This window comes from Bos indicus, chromosome 27, assembly GCF_029378745.1.
Source record: "Bos indicus isolate NIAB-ARS_2022 breed Sahiwal x Tharparkar chromosome 27, NIAB-ARS_B.indTharparkar_mat_pri_1.0, whole genome shotgun sequence".
Classification (NCBI taxonomy): domain Eukaryota; kingdom Metazoa; phylum Chordata; class Mammalia; order Artiodactyla; family Bovidae; genus Bos; species Bos indicus.
This window is the reverse complement of record NC_091786.1, coordinates 7,738,074-7,761,944: the sequence shown is the minus strand read 5'-3', so window position 1 is coordinate 7,761,944 and position 23,871 is coordinate 7,738,074. Positions and strand designations below refer to the sequence as shown.

Genomic DNA, 23,871 nt, shown 5'->3' with positions numbered 1-23,871 from the left:
TTTTTCCTCTCTTCTGTCCAGCTGCTCCATCCTCTGCCTTTTAGGGTGAAAAACCTCAGCTGTACTTAAATTGACTCCTGACGTCTTTTGGTCTAGAAATGACCTCCAGAAAAAAAAAAAAAAATCACAATAGGGAACTATGCCTATATAAATAGGAAGACTGTGATTTTGTACAGAAGCCAATTCTAAACTTAGATCCTTACAAGATGAGAACATGAGCTCGCTACCATCTGACCCTAATGCACACACACTATTTATTCCTGAGGATGGAGGAGACAGGCTTGCCGGTCACCCGTCACGACCGAGCTTTCTGGCTTCAAGGCTGTTTACTGCTGTTATCAACAGGCGACTTTACATTGGATGGATCTGTAGAGATTTCACACAGGCTTTCATGCTTGCAAGGGAGAGCACATTTCTATTCTGTTTCTGACTAGGGAAGGTGACTTTTTTGCACATTTTTGCTTTCTGTGTCACGCAGATAGTTAAATACTTCTGGTGACAGCTGGGTCTCCACTTTAAAAATAGAAAAGCTACTGCCTTCCTGGCCCAGCCCCCACCCCTGCCAGCCTGCTCCCCGTGTTTCTGCACAGAGTTCAACGTGGAGGCCCTCCTCCAGTGAGCACACAGGAATCTCTGTGAAAGCACGAAGGGAAGGAAAGAAAGTAGTTAGAAATCCAGCTGCTGACCTTGCTGCTGGCTGGAGCCTTGCCTCGTGACCCTGGCTGTCCAGGCAGAAACGCCAGCCCCACTATGCCCACAGATGGTGCTTCTGTTGAAGGGAACTGCATTAAGCAGACCCTCCCGAAAAGAAGGCTAGCGAGCGTAGAAGAATGTTCTTCTAAGCGAAAAGCTAGCTGGGGTATTCTGACCAGTCAAGGTTAGTAGAGTGGCCATTGCAAGTCTGTTGGTGTCCTGAAAAAACGATATTGTCTTTGCAAGTACTAACTTGAAGCTGTGGGTGCTTTCCAGAATGTGGACTCTGACCTGGAAATGTATGGCATGGCCAAGGGCTGCACTGTGTCCTTCACCTTAGAGCGTCTGGAAAATGCCCCTGCAGACTCATTCTTAGGACTGTGTGTTAAACACCCGGGTAAACTCAGTAGTCCCTGGGTTGCTTACCTTTCCGGTTCAGCAGGTGTTTGTAAGTTGGTGTGGGAGCCAGGAAAGCTGCTATTGAGCAGGAAAAGAGTATTTCCAAGAAATTAAATATGGGAATTTTGAAACATTTAAGGTAGAAGGCAAGAAAACGGAACAGAAGCACTTCCTTAAAGTGCCCTGCCATAGAGCTCTTAGTTTTAATAATAAAAATATGAAAGCCGTGGAGGAGAATGAGCACAGTGCCAAAAAAGAACTGTGTAAGGGAATTATTTTTTAAAAGAAAAAGTGTGCACTTTCGTAAAACGTCAATATGGTTGATGTTAGACTTAATGTTGGAAGTGCAGATTTAGAGATAAAAATAACCCCCTATCCCCCTACAGTGTAAAAGTTGCATTTACTATAGAATGGTTGGGGTCTGATGGATATTGTTTAGAAATTATTATAAATTTGTAAAACATGCAAATTGTATTTTTAAATAGGATAAAATACTCATTTCTTTAATAGACGGAGAAAGCAATCTGATTTTTCCCCCCGCCCCAACCACCCAGCCCAACATACATTTCTTTTTCATTACTTTTAAACAATATGGTGATCAATAAAGATTGAGAACAAATTAGCATGGATTAAAAAAAAAACAGATGACTACAAAGAAGACAGTTTAACAAATCAACAAGTATTTATTCATCCATCAATAGACATTATTGAAGTGGTAGGTGTTCGGGATATGCAGTGAGCAAACTGTAGCAAGTCCCACTTTCTAAGATCTTCCACTGCAGTAGTAATACATTCTACGAAGAAAAACAGAGCAGGAAAATGAGACAGAAAGAGTTCTGTCGTAGGGGTAGGACAGACTCATAAAAGGTGGTCAGAGAAGAGCTCCCCTATGAGGCAATTCCAGTGGAGAACAAAAGCTGGCCATAAGCCGTGTGGCTCTCAGAAAGAAGCCCCACAGGCAGAGGGCACGGAAGCCCAGATGTTTAGCGTGGCTGAACGAGGACCACGGGTGTAGGAGAGGGGTGGAACTGGTCACGCTGATCGGAAATTCCTTGGATTTTACTCTGGGGGACAAAGAAAGCCATTGGAATGTTTCTCACTTTACAAGGATCCCCGTGGTTTGGAGAGACTGTTGGAAGCACATGGGGGGAGACACACAGACCTGTCAGGAGGCATTTGCATCAAGTCAGGCGGATATTGGTGGCTTGGACTAGGGTAGTAGCAGTGGAGGTTACGAGACAATAGTCGAAGCTGAATTATATTTGAATGGTTGAGGCAAAAGGACCTACCGGTGTTTGACCGTGGCGTGTGAGAAATAGAAATTCAGGAATACACAAAGACTGTTGGTCCTGAAGCACCTGGATGATGGAGTTGCCATTTACTGATAGGAAGGAGAGCTGGGAGGATCACAGCCAGGTTCAGTCTGCGACGTGTTCAGTTACGTGGTCTAATTAGATAGCCAAGTGGAAAAGGTGAAGAATCAGTTGGAAATACACATCTTGAATTTAGAGGGCAGAGCTGGTCTGAAGATACAAATTTGGGGTGATCAACATGTGGATAATATTTACATCAATGGGACTAGAAGAGATCTTCCCAAGACTGAGTGTAGATGAGGCAAGGATTGAGCTTGAGATGCAGATCCACGAAAAATAAAAGACTAAAGAGAAGTAACTTGTTTAATAATAACTGCCTCCCTGCAAAAAAGCAAATGAAATAGTTAATACATATGAAGTTTTCCTTTAAACTGCTGTGCTTAAATTTAAGGCCATATTATTAGTGCCAGGTGACAGAAGGGATGGTAACACTGTCTTAAAGCAATGGACAAGCAAAAAGAATAGTTGGTTTTGAGAGAAAGGTGATGACTTTCCTTTTAGAAATGTCTTGAGATGCCAGCAAAATATCTACAGGAGTGTCCAGAATTAAATTTTGTAATGTGTCACAAAAATTGAAGAGCTCTCTGTGTGGATGTGGCCACTGTCTCTGAATTTTGACCGTTCCCTTTCCATTTAGATCTCCTACAGATACATGTAAGAGGAATAAGATGAGTTAAAGTTTTCTTAGCTTAGAAAATGAAAGTGAAGCCGCTCAGTCGTGTCCAACTCTTTGCAACCTCATGGATTGTAGCCTACCAGGCTCCTCCCTCCATGGGATTGTCCAGGCAAGAGTACTGGAGTGGGGTTGCCATTTCCTTTGCCAGGGGATCTTCCCAACCCAGGGATTGAACCCAGGTCTCCCGCATTCCAGGCAGACGCTTTAACCTCTGAGCCACCAAGGAAGCCCTTTCTTATCTTAAATGAATTAAATTACTCTATTTCCTGTATAGAAGATGCAGTGAAAAGCTCATAGGACAGACATACAGAGGTATTTGTTTAAAATGGAATTTGGATTGTATTGTCATATTTCACATGCGTTTAGTACAAATGTGCTAAGTACATTCGTGTTCACTACAATCCTATGATGGAAACAGAATTATCCTTCCCTTTAAAGGTAAGAAAACTGAGGCTCAAGAGTCCATCTGTGCTGGCCTCTGAGCTCAGGTCTCTGTGATGAAGTCCAGCAGGCTCTGTCCACAGCAGCAATGGTTACTGGTTTTTATGAAGTGTGTTAAATAGTCTTTCTCCCTTGATTTTGGATATTCACGGGAGAACTACTATCTTTACTTCGTTAAAAATTTAGTCCTATTTCTTGAGACAAACTGAAGCAATGTTTTCATTTATCTGTGTGTGTGTGTGTGTGTGTGTTTTCTGTTCCAGCCCATACCCTGTATTCTTGTAAGATAACGGAGGGCTGCTAGATCATGAGCAGGAAATCAATCAGAGTAAGTGGCAGGTCCGTGCAAGTCCGCACACATACCCGAAGTTTCCAAGGTACAGCTCGCTCTGGTGGTCTCAGATCTGGACTAGCATTATGTTCAGGAAGTGAACGACAAGGACGTAATCTGAGTGGAAAGACAAGGATGGTCTCAGTCTTTGAAGAGACTGGTTTTGGCAACATGTTACTTCCCTAATCAACCACGTCCTCAAGGATTTGTGTGGCTCTATTAATCTGCTCAACAGAAAAGTACTCAGTAAGGGTCAGTAAATCCCCGGTGATTTTAAAAGTATTTTATAAATATGTGGATAGGGATGCGTTAGATGTTGTTGAGTCTGAAACTTCACCACATCTTTGGATCTTCTTTAAGACAAATAACATGAAATTGCATAGTTTTAAAAAGTGGCCATGGAAGTTCCAGATTCTCGACTTCACAGTAAATCCACATTCATCACAAGCAGGATTGTTGATTTAAGACCTGCAGTCTGTAAAGTGTATTAGCATTTTGCTCTCTGATTCATATATGAAGATGTCATTGCTTTTCACCTCTCCTTGTCATCTCCTGTTTGAGGTGACCGTCCTGACATTCCTGTTTGGGACCATTGAGGAAAACCCGGTGTGACCCAAACCCAGAGAGCCCCCTGTACCACTCCTAAATTTGCTCTCTGATGAGTCCTGCTTCCACATCTGCTGATGGGACTAGGATGGGGAGAAGGCAAAGACTTTCTGAAAAATAAAATGGTTTCATCATAACCCTGGGCAGAGATCCAAGTGTAATACTTTTATTTCATTGCAGAGCACATACTGTAAGAAGAGGGGAAAAATGAATTGGGAACAGTCAGTTTCTCAAACAGCAGTGAGCAATAGTAAGAGGCAATTCTGAAAAGAAATCTGATTTTCCAAAAGCTGTTTTGCTTTTTAGAGGTAAAAGGTCACATTACAAGGAGCTTAGAGCTGCATAAAATGGCTGAACAGAGCTAACACATACATGGCAAGTGACTTTTTTTTTTTTTAATGCTGATCAAAAAAAAAAAAGATATGAGTCGGATTTACCTCAACAGTGGCTGGCTTGAAATGCCGTGGGGAGATGGTGATTTAGGTATGTTATAGACCCCTACGGACCCGTAAATGTCTGAGAACGTGAATGTTTTTGCTTTGGTAAGGTGGTTGTTTACAGAATACGACAGGCTCTCTCCCTGTAAATTATATACCAGATGCCCTGGAACCGGTGTTATTTCTAAATATAGACACTCACCTCCTGTGTGGCTACAGGGAGACCAAAGCAGTGGGCATTAGATTAGCTGGTGAAAGTTACAGACTTCTTGTAAAACATTTTCACATTGAATAATTTATCCTAAGGAGTTCAACTGAAATTTTATTTTTTAAATCTTAGATACCCAATGTAAAGTCTAACAAGATTGTAGAATTTAAAAAGTTGTAAATGAAGATATTTATCTTTTTTTGGTCTTGAGAAAGTTTATAAATCTTTCTACTGTAAAGCATATCTGTATTGAAAGGTAAGATATTTAATATTGAATATATCTGAATAGAAATTTGCAGTTGATTTCCAGATTTTGAAAGGGAGAAGCAGGGAGGGGTGAAGGTTTAGCTCAAAACAGAAACTGGAGCGTAATGGATCCTCTGATTCTCACATGTTACCAGATTAATTATAGAAATTCATCTAAGGAATTATAAGGAAGCAGACCAGGTGGGGTTGCTTGGGAGTTAAGTAAGCAGAATTCAAAACAAAAACTTTTTTGCATTGACTCGCCAGCATGTACTATAAATTACTCCTGTAATGGATTGCTATGACTTTATTTCTCAGAGCTTACTTAGGAAAGAAAAAGATAGCAACAGTGTTGGTCATTGGCTTAAATACATTTATGAATCATTCAATTGTTTTATATGGTTTATTTAATTACGCTGATAGCACGGAAAATCATTTTGGTCGATAGATGCTGTTACTTATGGCTCAAGTTCCCCTAATTTTGGAGAAGAATTGTTCCTTTAAATTCATATTAAAAACCTCCTGTATTTATCAGTTCATATTTAACTAAGGATGCTAGGTATTATTTGTGCATTTACATGGCAGGCATGCACTTAGCATGCTCCTTTCTAGCCTGCTCTCAATCCTGTCTCACAGGTAGTATTTTTCCTATTTTATGAGCAAATTGACCCGCAGAGAGTTTAGGTCCTCCCTGAAGGCTACCATCCTAATCTGGGGTTCAAGGCCAGGCCTGCCAAGTCCCTCAGTCTTTTTCCTCCATGACCCTTCTGGGCTCCAACCTGCATCTCATCTCTCTCTTCCTCCTGGTCTCCATTTCTCTCACCTCCTCCTCCTCTAGCCCATCCCACTGCTTTTAGGCCACAAGCAGCAGGGCTCCTGGGCAGGTGAGCAGAGCTGAGTTCATCCAGGAAAATATTAGTAACAGGGAAGTGGCTCTCAGAAGACTGACCCCTGCCTTTCAGGCCAAGGGAGCCCTCGCCTGCACCATCTATTCCCAGTGGGTTTCTCACTGACCACCACCCACACTCTCCCGCAGACCGTGTGACATTTAACTCCCCTTTCATGCCAGTGGAGGTCTTATGAATAGAGATAATATAGCAAATGCACATACAAAACTCTGGCTTCAGTTTTTTTTTTTTCTTCCACCGTAAAGGACTTGAGGCTTGGTGATAAAGAAAATGACAATGGGTACAGAAAGCTCTGTGACCATCTTGGAGGAGAATAGGGGGCTGTGATGGGTAGTGAATTCAGTAAACACTTACATTTCTTTATTTTGGCCCTGATGTGGCCTATTTTCTGAATGATGCTTTTCCATTTTTTCTGTCTTTTGTGAACAACAGCAAGCAATGCTGAATGGTTCAGAAGACTAATGAAATCATTTTGATGGATAAATTGTATGTAAAATAGGAATATCTAGTACCCCTCAGTTGTAAGTATTATGAATTTTGCTGCCCCTTACAGTCTTAATAGTTTACTAGAAAGAAATGTGTCCAAAAATGAATCCAAAAGCCCATTTCTGTAGACTGTTCTGAGTGCCAGCATCTGGTTAATGGCCATATTAGCCAGTGGCGGTGGAAGAACGGGCGGTGATAGATCAGCCTCATACAATTCAGCACACAGCGTTCAGTGATAAATTAAGGATAATGACATTTATTAACCCATTATACAGGAGGGAGCATTATAAATCATTATAAATATTATAAATGAATATTTAAATTCAAACATGTATTTAAGCATTGATTACTTAAAACGTTGTTAATTTACTACTGCTGTGCTCAATAAATGAACACAGTGGTTTTACACAGGCAGTCTGTTTGGAAAGTTAATAATTTGCTTATTTAAGCATTCACCATGAAAACTGATATATGTTCTGAAGGCCTCCAGAGTTGTGCTCTGCAGTCAAATTGTTTAATGATAAAACAAACAATTGCGTATGATTTTGAAAGCATTGAATTTTATCTTCATAGATGGAACTGGAAACATAAGTGTTTCCCCCAAAGACTTACTTATGATGGTGACTTTAGCATTTTATTTTGTGAGAACATAAGGCTTCAATTCTTATAAATTATTATTTTCCTGCCAGATTTGCTCTGTTAACAAATATTTATTGGGGTACACTAATTCAATTCTGCTTTTAATATGATATGGGAGTGTTGCATCCTGGAAAGAAACAATACCCCAAACCTAATAAAAGATAATTCTTTGTTCAGTTGATAATTCAAAGAATTGGATGTTGAGCTTATTAATTTCTTGGATAAGCAGGAAATAATGCTGGATGGAAAGGCAAAACAAGGGCAATGGAGATGTAACAATTCAGTTCTGGAACTAGACTATCTGGCTCTTTTTAAATGTTTTCATTTCTTCCAGAGCTTTCACTTCCTCAACTTTAGAACAGAAATAATAATGAAACGTACCTCGAAGAGTTGGTGCCAGGTGCGTGCGTGCTCCTCTGTGTCTGACTCTTTGAGACCTAATGGACTGTAGCCTGCCAGGCTCCTCTGTCCATGGGATTCTCCAGGCAAAGATACTGGAGTGGGTTGCCATTTCCATAGGGTTAAAAAGAGTTGACAACAACCACCACCATAAGGGTTTGCTCTAACTCACAGATTTTTGTTTCCTTTCTTTTCTGGAAGGTTCCTGGGCAGATCGATCACCACTGCATGAAGCAGCCAGTCAAGGTCGTCTTCTAGCTCTGAGAACATTATTATCACAGGTAAAATACAACATGTAATTTTATAATGCAATATATTATAATACATAAGTTTATGATTAACCTATAGTTTAAAATATGTCTCTGTTCCCTGAGCATACAGCATTCATTATCAATAGTAATCAACTCAAAAACAACAAAATTGCTTGATAACTTTTACTAGCTTTTTATTTTAACTCATCAGATCAGATCAGATCAGATCAGTCGCTCAGTCGTGTCCGACTCTTTGCGACCCCATGAATCGCAGCACGCCAGGCCTCACTGTCCATCACCAACTCCCAGAGTTCACACAGACTCACGTCCATTGAGTCAGTGATGCCATCCAGCCATCTCATCCTCTGTCGTCCCCTTCTCCTCTTGCCCCCAATCCCTCCCAGCATCAGAGTCTTTTCCAATGAGTCAACTCTTTGCATGAGGTGGCCAAAGTACTGGAGTTTCAGCTTTAGCATCATTCCTTCCAAAGAAATGCCAGGGCTGATCTCCTTCAGAATGGACTGGTTGGATCTCCTTGCAGTCCAAGGGACTCTCAGGAATCTTCTCCAACACCACAGTTCAAAAGCATCAATTCTCCGGTGCTCAGCCTTCTTCACAGTCCAGCTCTCGCATCCATACATGACCACAGCAAAAACCAAAGCCTTGACTAGACGGACCTTTGTTGGCAAAGTAATGTCTGCTTTTGAATATGCTATCTAGGTTGGTCATAACTTTCCTTCCAAGGAGTAAGCGTCTTTTAATTTCATGGCTGCAGTCACCATCTGTAGTGATTTTGGAGCCCAGAAAAATAAAGTCTGACACTGTTTCCACTGTTTGCCCATCTATTTCCCATGAAGTGGTGGGACCGGATGCCATGATCTTCGTTTTCTGAATATTGAGCTTTAAGCCAACTTTTTCACTTTCCACTTTCACTTTCATCAAGAGGCTTTTTAGTTCGTCTTCACTTTCTGCCATAAGGGTGGTGTCATCTGCATATCTGAGGTTATTGATATTTCTCCCAGCAATCTTGATTCCAGCTTGTGTTTCTTCCAGTCCAGCGTTTCTCCTGATGTACTCTGCATATAAGTTAAATAAACAGGGTGACAATATACAGCCTTGACGTACTCTTTTTCCTATTTGGAATCAGTCTGTTGTTCCATGTCCAGTTCTAACTGTTGCTTCCTGACCTGCATACAAATTTCTCAAGAAGTAGATCAGGTGGTCTGGTATTCCCATCCCTTTCAGAATTTTCCACAGTTTATTGTGATCCACACAGTCAAAGGCTTTGGCATAGTCAATAAAGCAGAAATAGATGTTTTTCTGGAACTCTCTTGATTTTTCCATGATCCAGCAGATGTTGGAAATTTGATCTCTGGTTCCTCTGCCTTTTCTAAAACCAATATTGTTAGCCAAATCCATAGTTTCTCATTTATCTTTTGAAACATCTTTTAAAACATTTTGGTATAGTTTTATGCCTTAGTATTTCAAATTCTCACACAGTATATTTGTTCATTGATAGACATATTTCAGCACGAAGTAATTGGATATATGTATTATTCATCACACATTTTAAATATGCTTACATCGGTACAATGGTGTGCAGTTAATTGCAGGCTTAGTTCGGTCATAAAATATCCAAGAAAGGATAATCAGACCAGATGCTGTAACAGTGCTTTTTTACATTATGGTAATCTGTAGTATGTTATGGGGATTTGCCTATGAACGCCACAGAACAGTCATTTTTACACCTCTCTGATCATCAGACTCACTGGAGGAAAAAAAGGCACAGATTCCTTTTAAAGTATAAGGGACTCTGGCTTGGCCAATGGGATATGAATGCACACCCAGATCCGGAAGTCCTTGCCTTGGTGCTTCTCAGAATCAGGGAGACAGGAGTTTTCTCAGATGACTATGAGGGGAGAAAGGGTTGTGTCACTCACTTGAAGTAACACTGCCCTGGGCTCCGGTCACCTGGACTCCTGGCTGGCACTTGAAGTGAACCACAGCATGTCAGAGATTCCCTTTACTCACCTGTGAACTGAGGTTGCAGAACAAGACACTCCTTAGGGCCTTCCAGTTCTGGGATATGTGATTTGGTCATTACTTGATGAAATATACAATAAAAACTGCAAAACCATCACTAACTGCTGAAGGGCAACCCCTCTGAAAGGGTCACACAGTTCTTGGAGAGGAGGAGTCTTAGGAGATTTGTAAGCGCATGTCCACAGACAGGCCAGCTGAGAGGGTCAGAGGCTGTGTCCGGAGCCCTTGTGAGACGGAACCTGGACCTTTCAGAGGCTTCTGTCATCAGTCACCCTCATGGGCAGTGGCTGGGAATCAGCTCTCCAGGTCTGGATGCAGACCAGCCAATCTGAAACCTCTGACAGGGTGATTCAAGGGATCTTAAAAAATTGACACTCGTTAGTAGCAAAGATTTGGGGTGATATTTATTTTCTTGCCTTCATTTCAAGATTCTTCGTGTCCTTCCTGGTGTTGTTATAGATCATGGTAACCTATAAGGTGCTATGGGGCTTTGACCACGAAAATCTTCCTGTGACGATGGTAGTATGACTGTCGATAGAGTGAATTATCAAATATAGCAGGAAGGCAAGGAACCTTTTTTTCCCTAGCAATAGTTAAATATTTTAGCTGATATCATTATAGTCTATTTGGAATAAAAATATTTAGATTTTACTTAATTTTGATTGAATAATAAAATAAGACATTTTCTGTATGCTGGGCATTTTAATCATTATTGTTTTGCATGTATCATCTCATTTAATTGTACCAATATATTTAGAGGTTAGAGTAGCAATCCAAATTTAAAAAGATACTGCATTATGGCGCTTCAAACTCACATCTAACTGACTCTGTATTGAGACTTGTTAACCACCAGCATATAATCTAGTTGATGGGGCTCAGAGCGGGCTGCCCTAAATATGTCAAGGTGGCTCAGAATCTGTTGGACAAACCACTTAAGGCTGTGTGGGATGCAATATGATGGTTACAACAGTTTGATTCAGGGGATCTGACAGCTGCGTGAATCTGGGCATTTGAACTGGTCATGCCTGCTAAACTGAAACCCAATTTTCCTGAGATGTTCTGGTCTTTGCTATCACCTTCTAATGACAATTCACACAGGGCATTTTTATCTGACTTTCTGCTCACGTTTCAAAATTACTGATGTCATATTTAGGGTTATAATGTCAACGCAGTGACCATAGACCATGTCACGCCGTTACACGAGGCCTGCCTTGGAGATCACGTGGCCTGTGCCAGGACGCTTCTGCAAGCCGGAGCCAACGTAAGTGCCCCGAAAAGCATTCCCCGTCCCACATGGGCTGACTGAGAGAAGCAGGCAAAGTCCTCATTTTGCTTCTCTTGCCTTCTTGCTTTCCTTCTTAGTAGTTTTCAAAAATGGAACAAAAAGAGAGCTCTCAAATTGCCCGCTAGCACTCCAAGCACGATTTCCAATCTTTGTAAAAGATGGGTAGCACGCTGCAGGGTATGGAGTATCCCTTAGGCTATTTCCTGCTTTTGCAATTCCAAATAACAATAGATGAACATCTTTAAGCTATAATGTGTGCTCATCTTTTGAACTTTTTTTTTTAGATAAATTCTCAGAAATAAGATTTCCAATTTCAGCTGCCAGCCAGCAAAGTGGCTTCATCACTATTACATTTGTACATTTTTTCCCTAACTATAAAGTACCTAATTATTTAACTCATTTCTGTGTATTTAATTCTAGAGTATTTTTTTTTCTCAGAATTCCACTAGTTGCATGCCCACTCCTGTGGATTATCCACCACATCATGTTTCTATTTATCCCTTAGCATTTTCAAGCTCTGCTTACGGATGTGTGTGTGAGCTTAAATAGCTCACGTTTGCTGCACACACCTTCTCAGTTAATATGTTTGCTGTCACGTTTGCTGCACACACCTTCTCAGTTAATATCTGTTTCTACGCACATACCTGTTTTAAATGCCTGACAGGAATGGCGAGTGGTTCTGTGACTCTCATTCTCAGAGCTCTGGTTTGGTTTAGGTAAACGCGATCACCATAGATGGCGTGACCCCCTTATTCAACGCGTGCTCACAGGGCAGCACCAGCTGCACAGAGCTGCTCCTGGAATACGGCGCCAAACCCCAGCTGGAGTCCTGCCTTCCTTCCCCTACGCACGAGGCAGCCAGCAAAGGTGACTGTGACTGGGTGAAGGGACAAGGGGAGAAAGCTCCTTCAGCCACAGGCATAGTGAATGAGGCTGCAGGGAGAAGCCTGGGGCGGGGCGGGGGTGGGCAGCTGTGTGTTGGAGATGGGGGGACAGGTCTTCAGGAGACGCAAACTCACCTGTACTTTGTGTTGGCAGGTCACCACGAATGTCTGGAAATCCTGATATCCTGGGGTGTAGATGTTGACCAAGACATTCCTCATCTGGGAACCCCTCTGTATGTAGCTTGCATGTCCCAGCAGTTCCATTGTGTCCGGAAGCTTCTTTACGCTGGTAATTTTCTATATCCCATCTTCCATTCTGTCTGTACACACAAGCAGTTCTTCAGCTTCGTATTGACTTCTCTAAATAAGCTTCTTTAAAAATTACACCTTATGGATAAAAATGTTCTTATTCTAAGCATCCTCACCTATAACTCTAAAATCCATAGAAGGAAGCACATTTGTGGTAACTCCACTTGACCTCAAAACTCCAAAAGTCCTACCTATAAAAGGTCATAAAATTAAAATCCTCAAGGTTGGATATAATGGTGCCAAATAGCTCTATCTTTGTGAGCAAACCTATCAAAAGAAATGTTAGGGATTATAACTGCTTCTCTGAAGAAGGAAATGGCAACCTACTCCAGTAAAAATACTCCGGAAAAATTCCATGGACTGAGGAGCCTGGTAGGCCACAGTTCACGGGGTCGCAAAGCATCGGACACAACTGAGCGAATTCACTTCACTTCACTTATAACTGCTTAGGTAACCTTGTCTTTCAAGACTTTGCCCCGCTTTGTAATTTACCCAAAAAGATTTAATACCCTTTCACTTTATTGAAACAAGCCATTTCCTTAACGTTCAGCTTCAGCCCTAAGAAACTATTCATAATCTTCTGAGAACATGTGGTATTTTCCACTCTAGGACTGCGAGCCCTTTTAAGATATGAATTATATCTTTTTTTCCATCAACTCTTCCCTCTAGCCCAATGCCTCTCATGTGGCAGGTGCTCAAAATATACATAAAATGACTAAATGGATTTCTATGGTTTTTATTGTTTATGATACTCATTCAGACTCTGATATATGAAAGTGAAAGTATTAATCACTCAGTCCAACTTTTTGCGACCCCATGGACTGTAGCCCTCCAGACTCCTCTGCCCATGGGATTTTCCAGGCAAGAATACTGGAGTGGGTTGCCATTCCCTTCTCCAGGGGATCTTCCCGACTCAGGGATGGAACTTGGGTCTCGCACATTGCAGGCAGATTCTTTACCATCTGAGCCACCAGGGAAGTCACATATATTTTTAGTAATCCTATTATGTGTTACGGAGGAGCCTGGAAGGCTGCAGTCCATGGGGTCGCTGAGGGTCGGACACGACTGAGCGACTTCACTTTCACTTTTCACTTCACTTTCACTTTTCACTTTCATGCATTGGAGAAGGAAATGGCAACCCACTCCAGTGTTCTTGCCTGGAGAATCCCAGGGATGGGGGAGCCTGGTGGGCTGCCATCTATGGGGTCGCACAGAGTCGGACACGACTGAAGCAACTTAGCAGCAGCAGCAGCACTTCATCTTGGCTAAATTATAGACTTCTTCAAGCAGTGTCTGTATCCATATTTCTTTCTCTTTATACCTAGTAAGAGTCTTAAATGTGAGTTCTGCTAATAATGGCTGGCAGATAGTTATTTTCTGGCTATGGTCACCCATAAATTTGTATAACCAGAAGAGTTTATTCTTTACAACCTGCTTTATTTTGCTTGCAATATTATTCTCTTCCCGATATTTTATATTGGGTTAAAAAAAAAAACAAAACAAAAAAACTGAAGCAGTATTGTTAGTAATTGTGGATTGGTTGTTATTTTCAGGCTCTGATCGCCCATAAAATTGGTATAACCGATGAAATGTATGCTTCCCCTGTGGAGATTTTGTTATGAAATATATTTTTTCACTAAATCTTTTACATTTGATTTAAAAATATTGAAAACAAATACATTTACTGAAACTTGAGAGTATCAGGAGGGCCATAGAGGGACTCATGAAATGTGTTGCTTCTTATAAACATCATCAGTTTTATTGATGGTGTCAGAAAGCAGAGCTGAGAAGGACTTAATGGATTTTTATTAACAGGCCTGTCTTGGTGGTGTAACTTTTTATGCATTGGAAAATGGGATCATTATTCTTTACAGTATTAAACAGCACATATTCACTGCACGTGTGTCAAATGACCACCATGTGCCAGGGCTTTGCACCAAGATAAAATAACTGTGTAATAGGTAATTTAACATGTAAGGATATTTTAATACAAGCATTTTAAAAACGTACTTTGCATGCAGAAATATAATGTGCTTTTCTACTTAAAAGGCTCAGTGCCTTTACATATATACTGAATTAAACTACCTGAGTGAGAGGGGGATGAATTTGTGTACATTTTACCCAAAGAGCTCACGTATCTATAGTCATAAGTTTTCTGAGAAACCAAAGAGTTCTATTGCCCTAAAATAAATGAAAAGAATAAGAACAATAAGCTCTTGAATAATCCTAAGAATGATCCATTGTGAGGAAAATGGATATGTCAACCTAATTGTGCACTATAAATACTAGTTAATATGATTACTTTGGGAATCGTTTAAATTTTTTTTTTAAATAATTTATTATGAAATTTTTCAAGCATAGAGAACAATATTAGAGGACTTAACAAAAGTGTGAACTCTCCATCCAGGTGTATTGCATTTTAAGATTCAATACATGTATGTATGAAGCATATTTATGAAATCTGCATTGTGCATATATATTGCATACAAAGAAGTAGCTCATTACAGAGAATTGAGGTCCTCTTTGTGGCTGACACACTGGCCTCCCCTTGCTGAGGTAGGTGATTCGTCTCACAAACCATCACTCCTCATTTCCATGTAGGTGCTGATGTACAAAAAGGCAAATATTGGGATACTCCATTACACGCTGCTGCTCAACAGTCCTGTACAGAAATTGTAAACTTACTGCTAGAATTTGGAGCGGATATCAACGCCAAAAACACAGATCTTCTGCGACCTGTCGATGTAGCGACTTCTAATAGTCTGGTGGAAAGATTATTGCTTCAACATGAAGGTAAGAAGAATCTACGAGGGCATTAAAAACATTTTGAAGGGCTTGAGATAGATGAAATTAGAAGACTTTTTGTTGGCATGTAAAATAACAATGACATAGCATTTGGAATCTTTTTTGAAGGAAGATAACTTTTTAACTTGGGTTGCATCCATAAAGAAGGTATCATGAGGATTTTGATTTTCTTTGTTCTCATCTTACCTAAATTCTGTATTCCTTCAGTTTAAGTTAAATATATTATTTTTGACAGTAAACAATATGTTGATTCTGTTTAAATATATATTTATTAATATATATCTTGAAATATGCCCCATTTTATAAGGATGTGCATCATCAATAGTGTGTTATAGAAACATAATCATGAAGTATTTTTATTCTAAAACAGAAATTCTAAAGCCTGGTCTAGACACTAGAGAAAAATTTGCTTTGGCTTAAATAGTTAATCTAATTTGAGGAAAAAAAGTTTTTTTAATTCCCCTTTTAGTGCATAACACTTCTTGGAGCTTTTGATTTATATGTCCTTCATAAAGCAGGAGATTTATATCTCCTTCAAAAAGCAAAAAGCCTTGTTTTTGAGGCTTTATAAACAACAATAATTTCATAAACCCGAAGAGTAAAATATTTTAAAGAACATGCATGGATTATATCTCAATTATAATAAAGTCTTACAAATAAAAGCAATACACATATGCTTATATAAATATCCCTAGGTTAATGGGTTTCCCAGGTGGTGTAGTGGTAAAGTGTACACTTACATTGCCGGGTTCGGTCCCTGGGTTGTGAAGATCCCCTGGAGGAGGAAATGGCAACCCACTCCAGTGTTCTTGCCTGGAAATTCCATGGACAGAGGAACTTGGTGAGCCACAGTCCATGGGGTGGCAAAGAGTCAGACAAAACTGAGCATGTACAAACGCACAATGGTTATACTGCCCTAATTTATTGCAAAGCACTGTCTTTTTTTTTGTGGTTTGATTTCATGTGTCTTACAACACAGAAAAATCCATTTTGATTTTAATAAACAAATACTTTCACGTTTCTTACAGCCACCCCAAGCTCTCTATGCCAGCTCTGCAGACTCTGTATCAGAAACTACATCGGTAGACCAAGATTACACCTTATCCCACAGCTCCAGCTGCCAACGTTATTGCAGAACTTCTTACAGTATCGATAAGGGAGTAAAATAATTCTAAATGTCTGAAAATCATAAATTTCTATTTCATCTGCATAGTGTATATTTCATATTAAAACATGCTAAAGAGATGGTAGAGATATGAGAATACCCGGGAAGTTAGTGAAATAGCAATTTTAGTTAAAGTGTACTAGTGCATAGTATGTTTCATGCATTTTTACTGTTTTTGGACTATAATATGTTTAAAGTATCTATATGAACCCTTACTAAAAGTATTCATATATTTTTGAAGGTCTAGATTCTTCGACGAATGTTTATGCTTCTGTTTTGGCCTCTGTAATTGATTATTTCTATATTGTTGACATTAATACAAAATATGAGTATGGTTTAGAAAAGAGCAGCTCATATATTTTTTGAAATAAAGATGACTGTCATTCAGGAAACCCACTATGTTAAATGTTTACTTATCATTATAATGATCAATTCAGTAAAGAGAAGACGAATCGCCCCTTTCCTGCAAAGGTCCCAGTGGTCACTTCACTGCCTTAGGTAAACCTGTTTCAGAAACTGGCAGGACTAGAATGATCACTACAGCTCTCTCACCCTAAGAAGTCTGGAACATTACACACCTGCTCAGTGTATTTGAAGACCCTTTCCTACTCATGAGTGGTCTCTCAGGGTCTCTCTTCTGTGCTTTTATACATATCATCCCAGCCTCCTCCATTCAGAGGCTGTCAGGAGCTGGTGAGACTTGGACCAGGAAAATGAACTTCACATCTAGTTGATAAAGAGGCCCTGGCTCACACTCTAGGGATCAGGGGGGCCCAAGGCTGTAGAAGGTGGAAGATAAAAAATGCCTTAAAATGTGGGGTTTTCAAAGAAAAGGAAAAAGGGTATTACTTAGCAAACACAGAAACCTTAGGAAATGTCCCCCATCTGTGGACCTTCACTGTGGTGTTTCTAATTCTTGCACAAAACAAGGGTTCAGCATAGACGATACTATAAAGGGATGCTGTACATAAGAAGGTTTCCTCTGTGGGGTTTATTCTCTTCTGCTTAATGTATTTGAGTGCAATATAAAAAGTAATTCAAAAATAAAATTAAACATTAAAAAAACTCTCTGTGCCTACTTTGTAGTTTAAACTATTTGAATTTATAAGATAATAAGATACTTATAACACTGTGTAAAGTAGAAGAAAATACTTGGATGAGTCCTATAAATTTATCAAATTTTGATAAAACATTTTGATAATCCGGGGCCTATTTTCCTTTTTACTTAATTCTTGACTGACTGCCAGAGACCTGTGGGAAATAAACTATTGTTGTATATAAACCCAAAGTTATTAAGACTACATTTTTAAAGAATCATTCTAGATTTTCAAAAGTCAAAATATGGTTGTGGCATTTTTTTTTAAATGTCTTCTATGTGGCTAGAGACTTTTAAATTAGTCTGTTTTACAAAATATCTCAGTTTAATAAATTCGTAATATCCTCAGAATAATATGCATTTAACCTTTTTTTTAATTATAGAGTAACCCTATTAAACATAATCACATATTAAAATTGCTTTTCAGTAAAACAGTGTCTACTAGTATTTTTCCTGAGCAAGAAGTCATCTTAGGGTACAAGGCATCCCTCTTAATTGGTCTTATGTCAGTAAGAGAAGCAAATATCAAATATTAAAATAAAAATTGACACTTGGAAAGTTTTAGAGTGCTGGTACCTTGTATATTAGCTTGAGTATGATTATCATATCAAAGAAATGTTCTAATTTAAACACATCATATGTATGTTACTATATTAAAGTGTGATGGTTATCCCTGGAATAAACCAGTTTTTTTCCTGTTCTAATTAGTATTTGATTTTCTAATGGAAGGTAATGGAGAATATGATTCAATTGTCCTAGTCTTATTTACTACTGGTTTTCAAATCACTGTATCAGGAGCAGTTAGAGTGACATGATGCCGACTGACACTGTGAAGTTCCTCTAATCAGAATCTTTTTACAAACATGTGTAAAGGTCCAAGGACAAAATTCTACAAAGGCAAAATAAAAAAATACTACAGATAGCCTATACCATACCTACTATGGGGTTGCCTCCTGATCAACCCATCATAAGGTGAAAACATCATATGTTAAAGATGCATTTAATACACCTCCCCATGAAACATCAGAGCTCAGCCTGGCCCACCTTAAATGTGCTCAGATCATGTGCATTAGCCTACAGTTGGGCACAATCATCTAACACAAAACCTAGTTTATCATAAAGCATTGACTCTCCCATGCAGTTGACTGAATATTGTACTGACAGTGAAAAGCAGGCCGTTGTCTGGGTCTAGAATAGTTATACATGTATCAGTTGCTCTGCTCGGTGGTCAGGGGACTGCCTGGGAGCGGCAGGTCCTGCCCAGCATAAAGAAATCTGGTGGGACAGTCTACCACTGGTCTGGGACAAAGACCCAAATGCAACCCTTGAAGTACGATTTCTACCGAAGGCATATGGTTTTCAAACCATCCTGAAGTCAAAAAACCAGTAGATCGGGGACCATGTGTATTTGATATGAGATTAAAGAAATATGATGAAATAAATGCTGGAATAAAGCACTGCTGAACACACTTATTTTTGTAGGAAAAAAAGTATTTACTTTCCATTGTTGTTGTAACCACAGAGTACAGATGTTCAGAAATCAGTAAATAGAAGCACAGCATGAAAGGATGGCCTCTTCTGAAAAGGTCTAAGAGTATCCGCTGTGTTTCCTTAGCCCTGAACCCAGGAGGGTGGTTCTCCATTCACTACCAACAATTTAAACAAATGATCTGCTCCCTTGGGTTATTCCCACCTTTTTACTCTAATTTCTCCACTTTCTTATTTATAATTGGTTTAAGGCTTGCACTCTCTCCTAAAAGCCTTAACAATCATTCTCAGTCTTTTTTGGGAGCAAATTTTGTTCAGAAAATTCAGGCCTTGTTACCTCTCCATCTGCTCTAGGGTTTCAACAAAAAAAAGGGTGCCCTTCAGGGAATATAAATGACCTAAATATATAAAATGAAACATCCACTGGAATTGCTATGGCAAATGGAAACATTCATTCTGTGTCGTACAAAAGCAGCTGATTAGGTCTGCCTGCTAGAAACAGGAGAGTTAGTGTTTCTGAGTCTCAACACAAACGAATCATGCCAGTGATTCACCCCTCAGACCATGAAGGTTCCCAAAGGCTCGAGGAGAGAAAGGCTGTGTTTCTCGGGGGCACAGTCCTCGGTAACAACCAGGAGAGGATTTGCTGGATGCAGGGTGGGAGACACAACGAGTCAGGACATTCGCTGTCAGGACAGCTCCATCACAAGATGATCCCTTGTCAAAATCATGCCTTGTCAGGGTGAGGCACGCAGGCAGATAATCTATGAAATGTACAGAAGGAGGAATAGGGTTTCTTCCCCAGTGGGGAACTGAGGCTGGGCTGGAGGATAGGGCAACGTGGTGCCAGCATCCTGCACTAGACCAAGGAATAAAGGCATGCAGAAAACCCTGTTTCTGATCCTCCTTCACCCAGAGATGAGACAGAACTAACACCCTACATCTGGGTTTTTAAAGAGTTTGGGTTTTTTTTTCTTTGGCAGGGGAGAATGGTGACTCCATCTCTCCGTATCATTCATTCTTGTGGCCAATGCAGGATTCTTAGCTTGTCCCTTCCTCAAAAAGGACAAGCTAGCATTTGGGACTTGACACCATCACTCAGACCCTGGACTTCAGGGAACCCAGGACTATCGAGAGTGAAGGCAGTTCCGTCTGGGGCCAGGATTCAGTCTTCCAATAGCTGCCCCTCTTATTGCCAACTCCCCTCCCCATTAAAAGGAGGAGGGGTTCCGTTATCACTGGTCCCCCGTCCCCCGGAGCAGTGACTGACCCACAGAGCATGAGGGTGGGCCTCAGCTCTGAATCGGTCCTGTCTGGACCTAGCACTGCCCAGAGGGTAAGTTAAACACAAACACACACGGTTCTACACTTCCCAAGGACAAATATTAATTCTCAAGGACAAGACCATTCAAACACATAAGGAGGAACAGAAGTATTTTCCCAACTAGCTCATAATTTTTGAGGCCTCCCTCTCAAAGTGAAGTGAGCATTTTACATTTTTATGTTTCAAATTATTATGCAGATCCATATCCATTTTGTACAGGAAGGCATGAAATGACTTTGAAAGCAAGAACTCAATTTAATGGTGTCAGTCTGGGGGAAGGGAAGCAGTAATTTTGGACTCTGTTACAGTGTCCTTAAAAAAACAAACAAACAAACAAACAAAAAACCTGAAGGTATTAAAAGGAACCTCATGAACTTTCTTCTTGAGTTATGCATAGGAGGAAAAGTACATGGTCAACCCAGCCACATATGCCAGCTTTAGGAACATTGGGTTCGACTCTGTTCCACGGTTCCACACTCAGAGCATCCCATGCTTGGCTTAATGGTCATCTTGAAAGCTTAATTTTCAACAGTGGGCCCCACAGTTTTATTCCGATTCTGTTCCGATTCTGCTGTGACACTATAAATACTCCAGTGACTAACATCCATGTGGAGAGACGTTTTCATCTTTGGGTGGTGTGGCAGTCCGAGCATGGATTGGAAAGGAATTTTTAGACACAGATTGTTGCAGAAAGGAGTGGGTTTGAGAACCAAAGAGCGGAGATAATGTGGGTGCTATGAGCACAGCTGGCTGACCTCCTGGTTGATGCTTTTCATAGGTTAGTAGCCAATTTTTATAGCCTCAAGACAGAAAATTCCTGCTGGAAGGGTGGAATTAGGTGACTGGTTAGGGGGCCATGGTGGGTGTTTTTTACCTAATTTGAGGTCAAGAATCTGGCCGTAAGGATCAAGGGGCTTGGCAGCAGTTCCAATGGGGCTCAGTCAGTTTCAGGGGTGACCTTGGCTCTGGGCTCCATGTCTGAGGCCTTGCTGCAATGCCTCACACCTGTGACCTGGGGATAGGACTCCACAGGTAAGCCACGTGGAACTTTCTCAGGTAATTCTTGTCCCATTAAAAGAACTAGAGGGATAACCTGAGGTGCTTTATCAAATGTCACTTCAATATGGACACAGTCCAGGTTGGAGGGCACTGGAAGAGAATCAAGAGATCCTTCTGTATGACTCAGGAAACGGACACTTCCCCTCCCTGTTGGGCAGAAGCAGACGGGGTGGGGTGGGGGTCTGGTTACACCCAGTATAGCACAGATGCCCCTGGCTGAGCAGAACACAGTCGGCTCCCACTGTCTGCACTCCGTCACATTCACAGTGGAAGAGAGGTGTGGCGTAGAGAAATCAAAGCTGAGACCACAGCTTGAAAATCCCCCCAGACCAAATTCCCACTGCACTTAAACCTAAGCTGTCCCGATGTCCCCAGATGCTGATTCCAACCTTAAATAAAACTTTAAGCCTTCTTCCTATCAATGAGACCTTACAGTTTCCTAGCTAGTGGGCTACAATCAAGGAAAAGGAGTGTAAGTTCCCAGTAACCAGTACTTTGGCCACCTCATGCGAAGAGTTGACTCACTGGAAAAAACTCTGATGCTGGGAGGGATTGGGGGTAGGAGGAGACGGGGATGACAGAGGATGTGATGGCTGGATGGCATCACCGACTTGAGTATGAGTGAACTCCGGGAGTTGGTGATGGACAGGGAGGCCTGGCGTGCTGCGATTTATGGGGTCGCAAAGAGTCGGACACGACTGAGCGACTGAACTGAACTGAACTGAACCAGTCACAATGGAAAACAGTGCACAGTCATCCCTTAAAGGCTTGAGGATGCCAAAATCCCAGGATGCTCAAGGTCCTTATTAAAAATGGTGTGGAATTTGCTTATAACCTATGCACACCCTGCTGTATACATTAACTCATCTCTAGATTACTTATAATACCTAATACAATGCAAATGCTGTGTAAATAGTTGCTGGCAGGAGGAAAATTCAAGTTTTGCCTTTCCAAACTTTCTGGAATTGTGTTTTCTAACATTTTTCTATCTGAGCCAGGTTAAATCCACAGTTATGGAAGCCATGGGTCCGAGGGCTGACTGTACTGACACAAACATACTTTATAAACTGCACTATAATTGCTGAAATTCAGCTTCTAAGCTCCTTCTGCTGCAACTCTCCCTGTCTGTCAAGTTTGCTTCTCGATCAAGAAAATACTCATATCAAGTAAGCTCTCTGAATTTTCTTTTGACATATGAGAGGTCCACAACAATTATTGACTTGGATAGCTGTTGGGCTCACGTGGGAAGTTGGCTGGGACTTAGAGGATGACTCCAGGTTTCTGAACTTCATCAGGAGGTAACTTCAGTCACAGGTGCTCTTCTGTTTGAGGGCTCTTTACTGGAATAAACTGCCACAGTCCCTAGCAACTGTTATCCTGCTATTGATCTGATACTTTCTCTCCTCTGTAACAATCTGCAAGAACCACAAAAAGCAGCGTGCTTTCTTCGAGCAGGAGCAGTAGGGCAAGTTCATCATCCTGCTTTAGGTCAAATCAATTTTCTGGCTCTCTGCCACAAGATCAGCAGAAGTTTTTGAGTATCTTTATTTTTGAGTATCCACTTTATTCATGATACCATGGATCTGATGAATAGGAGTAGCAGGTTCTTCAGCTGCCTTAGTGAGATGTAGATGAGCCAGTCGTAGAGGGAGCCCACACTCCAGGCATCATTCATCAGGGAAACAGCAGTAACTTCATGAATTCAACAATAATTTAACTTCAGGAAATGGTTAAATGGATACTGAAGAGCTACACAATTAAAATGAGATGATTAAATTAACAGAGATAGACCTCGAGTTGTTGTTGTTTAGTTACTCATCATAGCATGACTCTTCGGACTCCATGGACTGCAGCACGCCAGGCTTTCCTGTCCTGCACTGCCTCCCAGAGTGTGTTCAAACTCATGTGCATTGAGTCGGTGATGCCACCCAACCATCTCATCCTCTGTTGTCACCAGACCTGTATGCTAGAGGGAGTGCAAAGGGAAGGGGCAGGAGTTCTGAGTGGAGAAGGAAATGGCAGCCCACTCCAGTACTCTTGCCTGGAGAATCCTGTGGACGGAAGAGCCTGGTGGGCTGCTGTCCATAGGGTCGCACAGAGTCGGACACGACTGAAGCGACTTAGCAGCAGCAGCAGCAGCAGCAGGAGTTCTGAGAGCCTTGAACTTCGAGGGAAGGCCCTACAGACTGACTCTTAGAAGGGGCAGAGAACACAGCGGGTGCTGATTCTTGAGGAACTTAGAGCAGGGATCTGAGAGTTGAATCTGGGGCTCAGACTTCTGAGTGCCACCACTTCTCAGTGGTTGCTGAAACCTGTAAGA

General features: G+C 41.0%; 1 protein-coding gene across 1 annotated transcript in view; it reads left to right on the top strand.

Moving 5' to 3' along the window:
* The window catches only part of ASB5 (ankyrin repeat and SOCS box containing 5), a 40,945-nt gene extending 22,561 nt beyond the window's left edge, over positions 1–18,384 (top strand). The window contains exons 2-7 of the mRNA XM_019953441.2: positions 8,044–8,123; positions 11,290–11,397; positions 12,138–12,288; positions 12,460–12,594; positions 15,216–15,407; positions 16,448–18,384. Coding sequence (XP_019809000.1) covers positions 8,044–8,123; positions 11,290–11,397; positions 12,138–12,288; positions 12,460–12,594; positions 15,216–15,407; positions 16,448–16,575 — 794 coding nt within the window. The 3' untranslated portion in view covers positions 16,576–18,384. The remainder of the gene's footprint in view (positions 1–8,043; positions 8,124–11,289; positions 11,398–12,137; positions 12,289–12,459; positions 12,595–15,215; positions 15,408–16,447) is intronic.
* Positions 18,385–23,871: the final 5,487 nt, after the last annotated feature.